The 17741-nt window shown below is 54.1% G+C and overlaps 2 protein-coding genes across 4 annotated transcripts in view; both read right to left on the bottom strand.

Moving 5' to 3' along the window:
* Nucleotides 1-4144: 4144 nt before the first annotated feature.
* CHMP6 (charged multivesicular body protein 6) lies at nucleotides 4145-7708 on the bottom strand. Its single transcript, XM_065735320.1, has 8 exons — nucleotides 7635-7708; nucleotides 7445-7554; nucleotides 6914-7001; nucleotides 6329-6415; nucleotides 6155-6220; nucleotides 5816-5896; nucleotides 5091-5145; nucleotides 4145-4475 (listed from the first exon to the last, which is right to left on the bottom strand). The coding sequence occupies exons 1-8, from the start codon at nucleotides 7695-7697 to the stop codon at nucleotides 4423-4425; spliced, it is 603 nt and encodes a 200-aa protein (XP_065591392.1). The 5' UTR covers nucleotides 7698-7708; the 3' UTR covers nucleotides 4145-4422.
* A 2660-nt stretch (nucleotides 7709-10368) lies between these two features.
* The window catches only part of RPTOR (regulatory associated protein of MTOR complex 1), a 117818-nt gene continuing 110445 nt past the window's right edge, over nucleotides 10369-17741 (bottom strand). For all 3 annotated transcript variants that reach the window (XM_065735324.1, XM_065735325.1, XM_065735326.1), the window contains 6 exons: nucleotides 16437-16543; nucleotides 14585-14712; nucleotides 14419-14505; nucleotides 11955-12071; nucleotides 11353-11482; nucleotides 10369-10437 (listed from right to left, as the gene is read on the bottom strand). In XM_065735324.1, coding sequence (XP_065591396.1) covers nucleotides 10369-10437; nucleotides 11353-11482; nucleotides 11955-12071; nucleotides 14419-14505; nucleotides 14585-14712; nucleotides 16437-16543 — 638 coding nt within the window. The remainder of the gene's footprint in view (nucleotides 10438-11352; nucleotides 11483-11954; nucleotides 12072-14418; nucleotides 14506-14584; nucleotides 14713-16436; nucleotides 16544-17741) is intronic.

Genomic DNA, 17741 nt, shown 5'->3' with positions numbered 1-17741 from the left:
GACCCCAAAGCAGGGCTCAGGACCACCCCCTCCCCACGAGCCCCTTCCCTGGATGATGGCACATCCACGCACGCCGCACCGTCCACCTCCAGCCCCGGGTGGAGCGAAGTTGCTGTGGCAACACCACCTTATGTAATCCACCCAGTTCAGCTGCAGGTGTGTGTGGAGGAAACGGTGCTATTTTAGAAGTTTCATTAGGTTCCTTCTTAATGATCAGCACTCCGGGCCGGGTCACTCACCCCAGTGCTCAGAGCCAGCATGGAACCACAGCGCTGATGGGCAAAGGCAGTGGGGCCGAGGGCTCCATTGGCCCCTGGAGACAGGGACAACTCCCTGCTCAGCCCCGTGTCACCCTGCGACTGTGCCCCATTGGGATGTGAAGGACGCAGGGATCCCTCGGGGATCCCCCCCCTCCAAGCGGTGCAGCACAGGGCAGGAGCACCCCTGCAAGTGCTGACATGTCAGCGAGATCACCAGGAAATCTCCGTGCCTTCGCTCTCATGCAGATGTTTTCCCCATCAGCGTCCTGAAAGCGCTGCGTGCACTCTGCTCTGAACCCTCTCCGTGCTGTGCCAGGACTCATTTCTTTCTGAAACCATTTTAAGACGATTTTTCTGACATCTGAAGTAGCATTTTGGGAAATCGGCCTAATGGGCTCCAGCACAACCTCAGGAGCTGCTCCCCCGGCCGGCTTGTCCCGCTCGGCTGCTTTGGCTCATGGCTCAGGCAGCTCCAATCAATGTGCATTTCCCGGCCCTGTGCCCAGCCCTGAGCAGTGCCACGGAGCCCCGAGCTGTGCCATGGGGCACTGAGCAGTGCCATAAAGCCCCCAGCTGCTGCAGGGACACACGGTGACCTCCAATGCCCCATGGTTGACTGTGTCCATCCCGCACTGTGGGTCCTTCCCCAGTGCTGTGCCACGCGGTGCTTTGAGGTACAGGGGAGTTTTTGCCTTCGGTTTTGTAGAGTCAGGTCTTGAAGCTGCAACCAAAAACTGGAGATTCCCCGCGTGTGTCAGCAACTCTCAGCCTGCTAAATCCCCCAGAGCACAAACAGCAAATCAAGTAAAGCCATTTATTGAGGATTAGCAAAGGATGAACAATTCCGGCTCTTATTTTATTAGGTGGAAGCTGTGGCACTGAAATCCAGCGCAGAGCCCAAACCGGCAGTGACAGCACTTTGGGGCCCCGTGCAGCGCTCCTCCAGCCCCCAAAGTCGGTCAGCAGCAGTGGGTGGTAAGAGCAGGGAAAGAGGGGGCAGCCCCAGAGCTCGGTTGGCCGAGGCCTGGAGGAGCAGGACGTGGTGATGCCCCATGGCAGCCCCAGCCCATATTGCTCTGGGGGGTGCAGGGCCAGGCTGGGCACTGCTCTGCTGGCTGTGGGTTGGCCCCGGCTCCCAGATCCGTGAGTAATGCTGCATTACAGCGCACTAAGGAGATCTCTAGGGATACTTCTGAATAACAGGCATAGCTTTTGTTATTTGCACAACGGGCACGATGGGATTTGGCATCACGTTGCTGGAGCGTGGGCTGGGGTCACCGGGTGCCACGTGCTGCAGTGCTCCGGGGTGGGGGCACAGCCCCTCAATGCCAGGAGCCCTCTGCTGGGGCACAGCCCCAGGGTCACCTCCACTGGCTCCCTGTGACTCGCTGCACCCGCTGGGCACAGCTCGGTCCCCACCCCCACAGTGGGTCCCCACCCCACAGTGGGGACAAGGAGCGGCTCCGCTGATGGCCACACAAAGGCACGGGGTGTGCACCACCCGAGGAACCTCATTCCTCGCAGTGTGGGGCAGTGCTGTGGGGAAGGAGTGGTGACCCGAGGCCACGTCCCCCCCAGGAGCACCACGGTCACGGCACAGAGCTCAGGGCAGCGCTCGGAGCTGCAGAGGTCACGCTCCCGTGCAGCCCCACAACAAACCCGCTTTGTTCCCAATGTGGGCACAGCACGGATTGGGGCTTTTTCTCCCCCAAAGCCGAACCATTTTCGGGCGCTGCCGGGGGGAAGCACCACGCACCGGGGTGTGCCCCTCACCCAACGCTTCCACGCACACTCGAGGAGCCGTTTGCACGCGGGGGTGCACCACCATCAGCCCCAGCGCCGGGGCCGCGTTGGCATAGAAACCGCCGCGGCTCTGCGGGCGCACACAGCTCCAGGCTCACAAGGAAGCTGAGCCCGAGCTCATGTGCGAGGCCGATGCTCCTCTGCCTCGCGGGCAACGGGGAACTGGAGCCTGTCCGAAGGAGATGCTGCTCGTGGGAGAACATCTACCGTGCAAACACGAGGCCGGGAGAGGGGATCGGTGAAACCATGAGAAACTGTTTATTGTTACAGCACACCACAGAGGTCACACGGCACGCCTGGGGCTTCCTCCCGAGCAGACCGGTACAATCTGTTTGGTACAGGCACCGGGAGGGGAAGCTGCCGGCGATCCGCTCGCAACCTTCCTGCGAGGTCAGAGGCCTTTCCCAAAGCAGGGGGCTGCATTAACCCCCCCCACTCTGCACCCCCCCCCCCCGAGCAGCACAGCTCAGCACCCAGCCCAGCAACGCTGCGGCCTCGGGGGGGGGGTCTGCTGGGGCTGCCCCACTGCCGGGGTCTGCTCAGAGCGCACAGCCACAGCCGTGCCCCACGGAGAGGTCCCTATAGGACCGTACTGGGAGGGCCCAGCATCCGCTCCTACGAGTTACAAATTAAATAGGGTCCAACTAAACGCGCGGACAGCAGGCCAGCAACGGAGTAAAGGAGGCTGAAGGAAAAACCGCTCCGCAACAACGGCAGCGACAGCAGCGCGAAGAAAAGGCTCTCTCTGGTGGAAAAAGAGGGCACTGCACTCACCCAGGACGGAACAGAGGCAGCAACAACAGCCTTGCAGAAAGAAAAACCACGGCAGAGCGTATCCCAGGAGACAGCCCTGCGCACAGCTGCAGGGAGGCTGCTCCAGCACGGATCAGCGCTGGGCTCAGCACAGTGCTCGCTTCAAACCGGTCCTTCCAATTCGGAAACAGCAGCTTCGTTACGCGACGTTAATTGAGAGACAGCACGGTGCAACCGAAAACAGAGCAGCTGCAGGGCTCGGGATGGCTCTGCTGCTCACACCCCATGTCCTGCCCCTCGTGGATGCTCACACCGGGCTGTGGGATGTCACATGGGAAGGTGGAACAGAAAGCATGACTTCAAAAGCACAGAACGCAGCTGCTGCTGACTCACCACCACGGGCTGGAGCAGCACGGCCCCCAGGATCACTCTGTGTTGTCTAGCACCAGGTCATGTATCCCCAAAAGCAGTCACTAAAAGTCTCAGAGGGCCCTCTGGGTCCTTCTGCTCTGACACAGAAACAGGGATTAAGGGCTGTGGCTTCGGGACTGCGATAACGAAGATCTGCAGCTTCCTATGAGCACCTGCAAAGCTGGCAGCCCCACCAGCTCCCAGGCACAGCTCCTCCTGCACGCCCTGGGCAGCACCTCGGCCACGTCAGCATCTCTGGTGAGTGCTGACACGAGGAGCTGCACACTGCAGAGCTCACCTATCCCCACTCGACCTCTCCTCTCTGCTGCCTGGCCAGGAAATACGGAGCTGACAGCTGGAAGAGCAGTTATCCCAGCCCAACTGAGCACTGCAAAGCACTGCAGGCTGATGAAGGAGAGCAAAGCCACACGGGGTGACTCGTGGCTCCCAACACAGGCAGGCTCATCAGACTTCTGCAGGTCCAGCAAATTGGGAGAGGCAGAGCAGGAGCTGAGCAGGAATCCTCAATGAGCGCCTCTGACTCATGCCCAGGGACAGCCCAGCTCCTCGCCTCACAGAGAGGTTTTCCCCTCTCAAGGAGCACTGCTGCAGGCAAAGACGAGCAGTCACCATGCTGTGCCCACACGGAACACCCTGGCTACACCAGCTTCACACACACAGCACTGCAGCCCCCAGGCTGCCTGCATCCTGCCATGCCAGCACCACCGGCCCTTCCTGAACAGAACCAGGGGAGGAAAAGCAGAGGGGCTGAGAGAGATGCAAACAGAGGAAGGTCCGGAGGGTTCAGAGCAGCCCTGGGATGGCCACTTCAGACAGGACTCCAAGGGGAGGGCTGGCTGGGGATGCAGACAGAGCAAAGGCAGATTTAGAGCTGAAATCAAACCTGGAGAGAAGGGTTCAGCTTTGGAAGTTTTAGAGTTGTTATTTAATCCCAAGACAGCGCAGCTGAGTGAGTTGAGAATTTAAGTTACAAAAAAAGAAAGCACTAGAAAATAATCTTGATACAAGAGCAATAATCGATTGGCCGAGGTTCCCCGCCCTGCACAGGGAATCCTGCTCCACAATCTGCCCAGCACAGCTGGGATGCTGCTGAGGCATTGCTTGTTCCCAGCACATGCTGGGATGGCAAACTGTCCTGGGTGAAAGTTATGGGGGGGACCCCCAGAAACGGGAGTTAAGATGCTGCCACCAGCTCTGGTTTTGGCCTGTTCTTGATGGGTGCTGCTTCTGCGGAGGAAAAAGAAACTTGTTACAGAGAGACAGAAGTAATCTGCAGTCACCTGCTGCAGATGAACTACGACTGATGATCTGCTTCTCAACAGAGCAACACATGCCTGCACAGTGCCTGGAAAGCCACCATCATCATAAATAACTGTACCTATGCAGCATGCCCCTCTTTCCCACAGCACTTCAGGAGTTAAAACACTTTCTGGATGCGCCTGACACAACTTCAGCTGGCTACCTGTCCAACACAGACCCAGAACAGCAAGAAATTTCTTGGAGAAATGACATGAGTCCAAGTGGGGCTCAATCAGCTGCCTGCTGCCAGGGCAGCTTGTATTTTGTTTGGCCATCCTGCTGTCAACACAGAGATGACATCTGATCCGTGTTCAGTAAACAAGTACTGCAACCAAACAAGCCCTGTCCTCCCTGTCCCAGATTTCTCCCACACAGAGGTGCTCTTAAGGAAAAGGTTCAACACTATGGGGTTTGTCAGAGCCACGTAGGGAAGCCCGGCCCAGCAGGGCTGCACCCCCTTATGTCTGCTGGGACAACACTGACAGTAAAGAGAGCACAGAGCTGAGATGATGGATGTGGAGCACACAGAGAGGCAGCACATACCTGGGGGCTCTTCTGGGAGCGGCTCAGAAGGAACATCTGGAAGCTCCAACTGTTCCTGCAACAACAATAAAGAGCCCACGTGACACTGAGCCTGCAGTGCTCACAGACCTTTGCACCACAGCTCCATGCAAAGACTTTTTGGGAACACACGAGTGACAGAAGAGACTGCACAAAGAAAATGCCACCTGATGGCTTATGGGCTCCAGCGCCGCTCACTAAATGAAAACAGGGCTTGTAACAGTTAATAAGGACTCTCTGTTAGCTACAAATCTCCTCAAATAAATGTTAGCTGCAGATCTTCTGCACCTCACTTTCCATGGCTGCATGTTTCTGCAGTGGAGCCAAGCCAGGGCAGTGCTTGGAGGAGCCAAAGGCACCACTGAGAGTGGTAACACACACAGATTCCCATTCATCTGAGCACGATCCAGGGCTTTCAAGATCTTCATTTAGTAAAGCAGCACAGCCACCCAGCAAGAACAGAAATCAGCTGATTGACTGGAACAGCCAGCAAATACAGTGCAGCCCTTAAATCATCTCATTTTCAAGCCATCACTGTGTGTGAAGCAATTAGCTTGAGCTCTGATGACTCAGGAATTAGGCACAAACAGGTGTAACTGGGATCTGTGGCAGAGTAAGCTAGCACAAGTGGTAATCAGATTATTCCTCCTCTGCCAACAGCTTCCTGAAAACATGGGTTGAAAGTAATTCCATCAAGTTAGTCCTACCTGAGTGATAGTGTTTAATTCTTCTAGAATGGCATCTTCGTCTTCCTCAGTCAGGCTCCCAGCCAGTATCTCATCTATTTGCTACACAGGTGAGGAAAAGGCACATTCAGAACAGCACCCAGCAGCAGCTCTGTGGCTTACAGCTGGATACACCAAACCAACAGATGCTCAGCACGAAGGGGTGCCAACAGAAAACCAACAAAGTTAACTTTTCTGCAGGCAGCTGGGAGAGAGTTGGACTTCCAGTCTGACTGCTCTTAAACAAGGCTGGGAACACTGCCCCAGAGAAACAGCGTGGCAGGCTGCCTGCTCACAGCTACCCACACACACCATACGTACCCTCTGGTACTCCACAGCATCCTGGGTTTCACCTATTATTCTTTCCACTTCTTCTATTGACATAACCTGAGGAAAAGAGCCAAAATCCACGTGTGAGTGAGGCCTGCAGGGAGACACCCAGGATCCTGCTGAGTTCAGGGTGTGTTCACAGTGTGCTGGGCCGACCACACGTACCTGGTGCATTTTGTTCAGACATTCATTGCCTATTTTCAGGCCCTCGATGACCTTCATTTCGATCTGGGTGAACTCGATATCCTGGACCTGAAACAGCAGGAACAGGGGGAAGTGTCACAGCTGTCCCAGTCCTGACACAGCTTCCCAAGACTCCCAGAGAAACTGCAAGGTGGAGACGGCCAACAGCCCCAGCGGAGGCTTAAGTTGTATCAGCAGTACAACGTACACAGAAAAAATCATAGCTGCAAAACAAGACCCAGCAGGCTTTTGTCTGCTTCTCAAGTGTGAGCTTAGGCTGTAACTCCTCTGGCCATACCAAACACATCCATTTCTACACCAAGGTACTGAGACAAGCTGGACAAAGTTTCTACCACAGCTGCCCACACTGTGACGAACTTACACAACACGCAGCCTGCAGCACAGACTCACAGCGTGCTGCCACTTGATTCTTTACAGCAGAGTCACAGCACCAGGATGGTTTCAGACACTGTGGGCAGTACCACGGCCCCGCTGGGACCTCACAGCTGACGTGCAGTCCTGCACCCCCAGGGCAGCCCCTCCTGTTTCTGCCCTACGTGTGCTCACCATCCGCTCCAGGTTGCTGATCTGGTTGTCTGTCTTATCCAGCAGCTGCTCCTGGTAACGCTTCTTCTTCAGCAAGAGCATGGCTTTTCTGAGGGGAAAGAGCAGGAGGGGAGATCAGTACTGAAGAAAGGACCAGTGCTCTTCAACATCACTATCAATAAGTGATCAAGTGTGCTGTGCACAACGCTGAGCAGTGCACCCGATGCAATGGAAGGGACGGTGTCGAGAGCGACCTGGACTGGCTCAAAAGCTGTACCCACGTGAACCCAATGGGGTTTAACGTGCGGGGTGCTGCACCTGCGTGCGGGTAACACACACACAGCCCGGGAGAGGAACCGACCGCGGGGAAAGACGCGGGGCCGCGATGGGCGGAACGCGGGACACGAGGCAGAAACGCGCTGGGGGCACAAAGCCCACCGTGCCCGGGCCGCACCCGGCGCAGCCGACCCCGGGAAGCGGTGCGGGGCTCGGGGCCGCTCCGGGGCCGCTGCACGTCCGCTCCCTCCCGCTCGAAGCTCGGCCGCCCCTTACTCCTTCTTGCCCTCCTTCAGCAGCTGCCGGGCGAGCGCCCGCTCCCGCTCCAGGCCCAGGCTGAGCCGCTTCTGGTACTGCCGCAGCTTGTCCCGCTGCTGCTTCAGTTGCTGAGGACAGAGTGGAGCGGGTCAGGGCGGGGCGGGGCGGGGCCGGGCGGCCCTCACCGCGGTCCCGGCCCCGCGCTCACCAGCACGGCCCTGTCCTGCTCCGTGACGCGGCTCCGCCGCTTCCGCCCGAACAGATTCCCCATCGCCGCTCCGGCCCCGGGAGCACCGCGCCGCCCCGCGACGGTGGCCGCGAAGGGCCACGCCCCGCACAACGCGGACGGAACGGGGGAGCGCCGCGCGCAGGGACACCGCCAGGGGGCGCCAGTGGGGCGAGAGAGGACTGCGGGGAACGGAGGCGGAGGGGGATAGGTAGGGGGTGATCTGTAGGAGATCTATCGGGGATGGGGAGGCTATAGGGGGAGTTGGGGGTCTATAAGAACATATAGGGGGTGGTGTGGATCTATAGGGGATAGAGGAGACCCATAGGGATGGGGGGGGCTAAAGGGTATGGAGATCTATAGGGGATGGAGGGGCTATAGGGGGTGCTGGGAATCTGTAGGAGATGAGAAGATCTACAGGGGATGGTAGGGATCTATAGGGCACGGAGGCTATAAAGGATGGTGGGGACATACAGCATAGCAGCTATAGGGAATGGGGATATAACAGAGGGGGATGTATGGCACGGGGGGGTATGGGAGGAAGATACAAGGGGATGGGGGAGTGTAGGGGATGGTGGACAGGAGACTGTGGGGCAAGGGGCATCAGGGTGGGTCTAGTGGGGATGGGGCTTATAGCAAATGAGTACAGGGGATGGGGGATGCAGGGACAGCCCCACAGCCGCAGCACTTCGTGTTCCCACGCTGGCTCTGCTCTCCTCCCCTCCCCCCCACCCCAGGAAACAATCCCCAGACCATCAGAGTTTCTGCATTTATTTTTTATTAACCATTTATTTGTTTGTAATTGCTGTGACTCTCACATTACAATCGTTGCGTTGGTTTTACTGTTGGTTTATTTATTCATTTTTAATATATATATATTTGTTTAATTTTTTTTTTTTTTTGTAAAATAAATAGAGATAAGTGAACTTTTTAGGTAGGATGCTCTCCAGGCCCTCGGTTAAACTCCATGATTGAATCTCTGCGTCACACCTGCGGAAACACAGCCCTCTCCCCCACCCCCACCCCCCCCAAAACCCACACACACAGTGCTTGGATGAAAGCTACACGGGGCCAGGTGGGCTCGAATGCACCCCCTGGCAGCCACGTGCCCTCGTGCTGTGCCAGTTCTCACTCCTTGGACGAATACACTGATAGAAGTTAAAAAAACCTACGGCTTGCTTTCAAGCTGTGTATGTTAATGGGTTAACCATGCCCCCCCCCACCCCATGCTGGGCAGAGCCCCCGGAGCGGGAGGCACAGCTCTGTTAGATCGTCAGTAACGTCTGGTAACTCAGAGATGGATTTTAGGTAGTTTTCTTCCTTTAAAGCCTTGGAGCTGTGGCCCTGCGGACGGCCCTTTGTGGGGGGAGCACTCAGCACTGCTCTGCAGTTCAGCACACGGAGCACCCGGAGCTGCACGCAGCGTTTCGTGGTCAGCTCCTCCTGCAGTGAACCCCACAGAGCCACTCCGGCTCAGTTCCACGACCCTGCTGCCTCCAAACACGGGGGGTGACGTTATGGGGTGTGCAGGGAGCAGCAGTGCTGGGCCAGGCTCGCTCTGCGGAGCTGTGCTGGAGGGGAAGCTGCCATTCACGCAGTAAGGGAATGTCTCTCCCCTTTCCATCGCTGTCAGTGTGCTGGGAGCCTGCAGACACAGGAGGGAGCCTGGGGACTTTTTGGGTTTAGGAAGTCAACCTCTGTGGCCACAGTGATTTTCCTTGGCCAGGGAACACACACCTCAGCGCCTGTGTTCCCCACGCTGATCTCCAGACACATCATGGGCTTCAAGGGATAGAAACGCTCATTACACAGACTGGGAAGGTGCAGATAACAGAGCTGCCTGGCCCCTGGGGGGCTGGGACAGAGCTGCTCCAAGCAGGAGGACCTGCTGCCTTCCCTCTCAGTGATTCCTTTGTGCTCAGACCATGTGTGGATACGTGCCCTGTTCTGCAGGGACACAGACAAGCCACAGCCACGCATGCACCATGGCCATGCTCTCTTCTCTCTCATCCTGTACGTGCAACCTTATGGCACAACAGCATCCTGCCCTGCTCCTGTCTTCTCCCCAAGCCCCATTCCTCGGGATCTCTGCCTTCCCTCGCTGCTGCGCTGTCTTCTGCTTCCTCCACTGGAGGCGAAACCACATGAGAACAGGGGTCACGCAATGGAGACGCTGCTCTGAGCCCCCTGCCCAGCCCAGGCAGTGCAGGAGCCACGCAGCTCTGCAGCTCTGCAGCCAGGCAGCACAGGGACAGCTGAGGGACGGCTGTTTGGCACAGGGCGGTGGCACCGGAGGGGTCCCCACCATCAGCTGGGATGCACAGAGCTGCAGTGAGTGCTGACATCAGTCCTGAACGATGCTCCAGCAGAACGAGGAAGCTCAGACTGAAACAGAAAGCCTTCTTGGAGGGCACTGCCTCATCCAAGCTCAGGAGCCGTGTTTCTAACAGAGAAGCCAACCGCCGGGAACAAAAATAAAATACTCCTTTTTCTGTAGCTTTGAGAGGATACAGATGAAAAAAATAATAATAATATAGAACAGGAGATTGTCTCTCTTCCCCCTTGCCAAAATCATCAGTAGCTAAGTCAGAACCAAAACGTTCAAGTCACGGGTTGCAGCAGCAGCAGCCAACACGAAACATTCAAGTGGATCATTTCGCTATGTACACCGTGGGTGAGGCACGGCCCTGCCCCGGGGCTCTGCCGCCTCGAGCCGTTATCTGATCCGCTTCTCCACCGAGTACACCGAGATGTAGTAGTCATTGCTCCCGACTGCCAGATGAGGCTGTGGAAAGGGCAGAGTGGGGATCAGTGTACAGGTGGTGAGCGACATTTGCAGCAGTAATGCCCAGATGCTGCAAAGCTCTGAAGTGCATCTGCCAACGCGGCTCTGACGACATTTCTGCCGGCACCTACGCTGTCCCAGAGAGCGATGTGCCCGTTTCAGCCTCAGGGAAGAATTATGGAGGCTGTGAGTTGCCAACCTGTAACACCATTTTTCTAAATGGCTGCAGATCTGCTCGTTAGGAACGGTCGCCTGGACTGAGAACTAACCATCACTGCACTGAGAGGGCCAGGAATAATCCTCGCTAAGGAGAGCTGGGCTGGAGAGGGTTTTGTGTTTGCTTATTTAAAGAGCCACTTCTCCCCCCGCTGCAGGAGTGTGTGCCTTTGGCTTCTGCAGATCTGATTTCTTTGTTTTTCTGCTGCACAGCATTAGGTCTTCCTACAGCCTCGCATAAGTGACAGTGTAAAAGCAGCCCCAGAGACACCCAGATCAGCCTGCTGTCTGCAACAGAGGAGGCACGGAATAACTAAGCACAGAGAGCTTGGCATGCTGGATGAGAGACTGCCCCTCTCCAGGCAAACCACACCGTGGAGGAGTGCTGCAGTGAGAACCACACAGCCACCCCAGAATGCAGCCCCAGAGCGATGGGGACAGCACAGCAAGCTGAGCCACAGGTCAGAAGGGTTCAGCAGCTGGGAGCTGTGTGCTGGTCTGCTCTGCAGGTTGACCTTCACACAGACGTGTGAAACAGGACAGAGGAGCACAAAAAGATCTGGGCAGAGGGGCTCGAGGAGCTTCAGAAAACTGGGACAGCCCTGCTCTGTGCTGGGGGGATCTCTGTGCTTTTCCCTCTCCTAAGGCCAACTTTAACTGAGAAATGGAAATACCAAAATCCAAGAAGAGAATACAGACCCAGTGAGGATGGAAAGCCAGGCAGCTGATGGCTCCAACTCTCTGTCCCATAAAACCATCGTAGTATTTGATATTGTTGATCAGCTCGCCATTTCCGTTGTAGATGGCAGTGAACTGATTCATTGAGCCACTGAAAGGAACCCAGAGAAGACAGTTACTGACAGCAGTGTGGTAACACTGATATTTTGCCTCCAGACCCTTTTTCAGCTGCAGAGACCCAAGCTGCTCATCAGGCTGGTGTGCAAGGAGCTCTTATAAGCAGCGAGACCAACATGAACTGTACCATGGCAACCTCAGGAGAGAGATTTGCAGAAAGGCTCAAACCACAGTTACCTATTACACTGTGGGACAGACACAGGAAACGTGGTGAGCTGTGCAGAGCGGGCTCTGGTCCCTGCTCCGTGCCCACACAAACAGGCTGACACTGAACCAGGATCTGGTGTAGGACTGAGACCCTACAGCACCACTGCAGAGGCAGAGAATAACTGGGAACGAAGCTGCATTTTTTTTGGTGAGTTTAAAACAAGCCATGGGTGATGTTGCAGAGTCAAACTGCCCTCTCTTTTCACTCCAGAGATGCAAAAGATGAAACTAGAACTTACCACGCAAAGAGGTTGGCTTGTGGGTGAATGTCAAGGGCCGTCAGCCCTTTGACTATCTGGAGGACCTTCATGGACTCCGGCATCCGCGGGTCAAAGAAGCGCACGTCTCCGTTCACACTGCCAACACACGAGATTCACATCAGGACACACCCAGGCCAGGTCCTGCAGCCCTCAAGCAGAGCCTGTCTGCGAGCTGGCCACCTCCAGCAGAAGGTTAGGAGAGAAGGCACGCAGCACTGCCTCCTCTGCCAGCACAGCTGAGCTTCTCCACTGTCGTTTATATTTGGTACCATCCACAAAGCACTAAGTGCTGCACAAACAGCTCTGCCTCCGCCCTTGGGAGAGATCCGTTGGTTCTTTTATCACTTACAGCCCATCCCTGAGTACAAGTGCCTTTGCTGTTATGTCGTATCCACTGCACTAAGCTACATGTCAAAACCAAATCTCTTCTTTTCAAAGTAGGAAATTGTATTAGAAAACAGTAACCAGATGGGAACTGCTGATACAATCCATTACACCCAATGTCTGCACACAGGAGTGTGTCCCCACTGCCCAAAGTGCTCTGCAGATCAGGGATGACAAACACTGTGTCACTCCCAGGCTCAGTGTCAGCCCCACTCGTGGCTTTATGAGAGAGCAGAGGGTGGGGAAAGCAGCAGCAGCAGTGACAGGATGCTGCGCTCGGTAGATCAAGCACACTTCTGACACAAATGGTTTCTTGTTGTTAAGTGGTCTCTCTAAAATAACTCAGTAGAATTCCATCTGTTAGAAGTGGCCACATCTCCTACCACCCTGGAACAGGGGGCTGAAGATTTTGTGAAGACACATCTGCTCCTCTGTGCCTCTCAGAAGAGACTGTGTAGGGACAGACACGCAGAGATCTCTCATGGAAACTAAAGGCAGTGTCACCTCACCTGACCTTACTCTCCTGGCAGCAGACGTAAGGTTTCTGGCACCACAACTTTTAAAGTGTTTTTTTTTTCCCCCTCAAGTTCCTGATGACTGTGTACAACTGTGAATCACACCACAGAGTTCAGAACAACTGAAAAAACATTAAGAAGTATATTGCCTTCTGTTTCCTTACCTCCGGAATATCTAATACTGATCAAAAGCTGCTACACAGGATTACTTATATCATCATAAGAAGCTGCAACTCCAGCTGTCACGTAATGAAATTCCAGAGAAATTAAACTCCAGGTTAATTTACATCCAGGAGACTGGATGGAAACACTGAGAGAGATGAAATATACAGTGCACTCGTTTCAAGCTGACCAAAGCATGGCGTGGTGAACCAGTGCTGAGCAATGAGGGCCACAGGACCCAGGTCAGTGCCAAACATTCTGTCTTCAGCACTCCCATCTCTGGTCCAGATGCAAAGATCCTCTGTCATTCAGAGTACTCTGTAAGCAATACAATGCCTGGCAGTATTCTTTAGGGACCAGTTATACTGGGGCCCTCTGTGACCTAGCGTTTGTTTTTCTTGGATCTTGCTGTCAAATGAAAGAGAAAAGTGGGAGAAGCTGAGGGTGATGGGGTTTGTTTGTCCTAAGAAACAGAGTTCCTTTGGGATGAGACCAGACCTGTCTGCTGAGGCACACCACGTTCTCAAACCCTTTCAATCCTGAGAAACAGCACCGTTTGCTGGTAAGGACATTGAGGAGGGGGAAAAATGAGCCTTCAGACTCAGGCTGGCCAAGTATGCAGGCCTGAGCCTCGGGATTGTTGAAAGAGATTACAGCAAGGAAGATTAAAAACTCTCATATGTGAGCCTGGCAAATCTGGCAGCCACATCACTTAAGTCCCCCTCCAAAAATGTTAATAATTTTTTGCTGACCCATCCCCCACTTCAGGAATGTTCTGCATCGCAGAAAATGGGTTTGTTTTTTGTCACCAAGAAAAAAGAGCCTCTCTGTGTGCAAACAGTAGCATCGTGACAATAAATTATATTCTGCTGCTCTTTAATGGCCAAATGAGTATATGCTGCTCTCTGTGCAGTATTTACCAGGCTGCAGAAATGGATTTATGTGTAGAAAATTGCTAGATAGTGAAGTAATCCTGCGCAGCAATATGCCCAACAGATGCAACATAAACCTCCTTCCTTCTCGTGTTCCATCTCAAATGACCCCACAAAGATGCTGGCAATAAAGAACAACAACATAAGAGGTGCTATATGTAGCTCGGGTTTCTGGTTCACTCGATGCCTCCCTCACACGCCTCGTGATAGTGATTTCAGCACAGATACTTTCTTGTTTACACCCAAACCTCACTAACAGGCTTCTAAAGAAAGCTTTGTGTTTCTTTCTGCCTTCTCGCCATCAAGTTTGCAGCAGGAGTTAATGACTGAAGCAACTGTCAAACTCAAGAGCTTCACACTTTTCGCTCCTGAAATACCAGAGGCAGATTTTAAACAGCAAAGCAAACCGTGTCGAAGAGAAAACGGCTCCAACAGTGAAATCCCTTCTACCTGACACTCATGATGTTGCCTTCAGGATGTTTCTGCAGGTACGCCTTCACCACCCAGGCTGTGTGCTCTCGGTAGGTCATGACACGGCTGAGGAACAAGCAGAGAGAGGAAAGGTGGTGAAGGCACAGCAGAGGAAGGTGTGGGTCCCACGCAGCACGGGGATTACCATTCGCTCAGAGCCATCCTCCGGTCGAACACGCGGATGGAGCCGTCACCCAACCCTGCCACGATCAGTGAGCGATGGGAGTCACAGGACAGGCTGGTCACACAGCTGTCTGCCCCGGTGGGGATGTCCTGTGGAGACAGCACACAAAGCCCAGCTGAGTCCTCTGAGACATCTGCAGCCCCCGGGAGGAGGCACGAGAGGCAGGCTGCCAAGCGGGACACATCCCCGTCCTCCTCCTCCTTTCCCCATTCTGTACATCAGTCCAAAACCAAACCACAGTTAAACCACAGCACTGCATCAGTGGTGCAGCCTTCCTCCACGCTCTCTGGATTGACCAGAAATATGACCCTGGGGATGATGGTCACTGCTGTGTGTGGTAGAGCCACGCATCCCACAGCTCATCCCAAAGAGAACAGGGGAGGGACTCCAGCAAAACCTGCTCTTGTAAATCATTCAGATTTATAAGCCAAAATCAAGTTAAGGTCTGTATTGGAAAGGAGAAATTCATATTATCCTTTATTAAGTATATCTATTGAGATAAAACAAATCGCCAGAGGGGTTATTTCTCCATAAGCCACGTTTGTTGGATGTAAGCTGTGAACACCACTGGAACAGCAGGCAGGACAGTAAATATTTAGAGGAGATTAGTCAAGGAAGATGAATGTACCTGTAGAAAGTAAAACCTCCTAATGGCACATACAGAAATTCATATAAACCCAAACCTGAGCATGCCATAGTCATTACAGCCTATGCACCTCTGCAGCCCTGGAGCAGTGTCAGAGCAGACACAGCCTTGGGGCCACAGAGCACTCACACGAGAAACAGCGGCGGGGCCGTGCCACCCAGCACTGACAAGCAATTCAAGTGATCTCATTAGGTGGCACACGGTGCACATCGAAAGAAAAGACATGAAGAAAGAAAACTGGAGCTCCCAAGGAGCTGTGCTGGGAGCACGTTGTGCGCTCTCACTGATGCTGTTTCCTTCCCCTTTTTGTTTGCCATAAGCAAAAGAGTTGCTCGGAGTCATGTCTACGATTGCTATGAAGAAAAACATTTCTCAGTTACAACAAGTGGAAACCAAGTAACGCTGCAAAAGTGGGATAACAATCAGGAGGGCTGCTAAGAGCTGCATTAGCTCATTTCACACTTTGCTCCTATTTTTGCTGGCACACACATTCACCTTTCCTAGCTGCTATTCACAGCCGCAGCCAAGGGAAGGAGCTGCTGGCTGGAGCACCCAACTCCAGGGCTGTTTGCAGCCAGCCACGCTAACTGCCTGAGAGCAGAGCGTGTCTTTGAGGCAGGAACAAGCAGCAGAAGTGAAAATGAGGTACTTGCTCCTTCAGCTACATCCGAAGCGCTTCCAGAGGTGCACTTCTTGCAGTTCAAAGAGCGGGGAGCACCTTTGTTAGCTCAGCTCACATCGCTTTCTGCTCCTTGTGCTGAATTTCAGTTTGCCAGTGTTACTGAGTCAGAAAGTTCCAACTGCTCCAATTTCAACACTGCCACTTTTAGTAATTAGAAAAGGAACTCTTTTTTAGATACTCGCAGCACAACCACCAGGCCTCAGCATTTAAAAGCTTTTCACCTCCTGAATTTTGGTGTTTCCTAATTTACACAGAGAAAAAGAAATACGTGAAAGTAATTAAGAATAATGTAGGCTTAATCATCCTGCTCTGCAGGGTTCAAGCGTCGCAGTGTTTCTCCAGGGCTGATTATCTACTGGGAAGCTTGTGAACAGGCCTGCCTGCTTTCTGCAGCACGGCAAAGCACTCCCAGGACGTCCCAGCAGCTCTGCCCGTGTGCAGGCAGCACTGCAGGAGTGTCCTGCTGAGCAGGACATGGATCTCACCTGCACCTTCATCTCCCGGTCTGTGTCCCAGATCCGGATTATCCTCACATCTCCTGAGGTCATGAGCAGCCCGGTTTCTTGTTCCCAGTCGACCACCATTCCTGCTCCTAGGAGAAAACACAGGCAGGGTTTGCAAATTCCTCCCCACATCAGCATGGGCAGAGCTGCACTACACAGAGCCCAGCATCTACAGCACAAGGCCAGGGGATCTGTCATCGTTCCAGGAAATCTAAAACTGCATCCACACATCCACACAACCTCCAAATGGGATCGAAGCAGACGGTCCTGGATTTGAGTCCAGTATATGGCCTCTACCTCTTGGCTGGAGTAAATGGAAAGCCTGGGTGCAGATGTCATACCCATGGGGTGGACATGGCCCCAGAGGGCTTTGGGAGCTGCTGGGGATGTCTGCAGGGGTCCTCACTGACCACCCATCCTGTACAGAACACTGCACCCAGCAAAGACTGAGGCAGATCAGAGCAGCGACGTCGCACTCAGAAGACGTGCAATCCTCTGCACTGCTGTGATCCCTCATTTTAATGGAAGTATGTGGCTAAGGTGTTTCTGAACAAGGAGTGGTGACAGCAGAGCTGCAGGTTACAGAACTACAGCGTGTAGAGTAGAAAGCAATCTGCTATGCAGACAGGTTCTGCAATTACACGGCCTAAAATGCATCTGTGAGAGCTTTTGATCCTCATCTGCTGGCTCAAGTTTACAAACAAGCCCCTTTGTCATTCTCCTGCAGCACGGGTGGGTTTTCTATCCCCAAGCACCTGACTTCAACCTCTGCTCACAGACAGGTTGGGCAGCCTGCACGAACCGGTGAACTTTGCTGGTATGGCAATGCGAGTGCGTTCAGCTCCCTTCCAGCCAGGGAACAACCCGCCCCACAGCTGCTGTGTGAGCTCCCCCACCCCACACTGAGCACAGTGCTTGGACCTGGGAGACAACCACAACAAAACCCTTCGTTCGGAGGGGAGCTCCCCGAGGAACAATTCTTGTACGTTTAATTAGAGGGAACTTCTGTACACCACAGCACGCTATGTGCCGTTAAACAGAGTGCTGCACACCAATTACCCTTCGCTGTTTATGCTGCAAAGGCTGACCAAGCCAAAGCTCTGTGTTTGCCAGGGATGCTTCGACTCATCATTAAGTATGGGATGCTCCTTCCCCAGCTCGGGGGGGATTCCTGCACCGCCCCTCTGCAAACACCGAAGCACGAGTGCACACACGCCTCGTCCAAAGGGGTGAGTGTGGCTATGTCACTTCACACCTCCAGAAGAGAGCTCTAGCACGGCATGTCTA

This window comes from Cyrtonyx montezumae, unplaced genomic scaffold (assembly GCF_038088225.1).
Source record: "Cyrtonyx montezumae isolate F1298 unplaced genomic scaffold, pur_monq_1.0 scaffold_19, whole genome shotgun sequence".
Classification (NCBI taxonomy): domain Eukaryota; kingdom Metazoa; phylum Chordata; class Aves; order Galliformes; family Odontophoridae; genus Cyrtonyx; species Cyrtonyx montezumae.
Note: the sequence above shows the minus strand (reverse complement) of the source record. Positions and strands in the feature narration are given on the sequence as shown.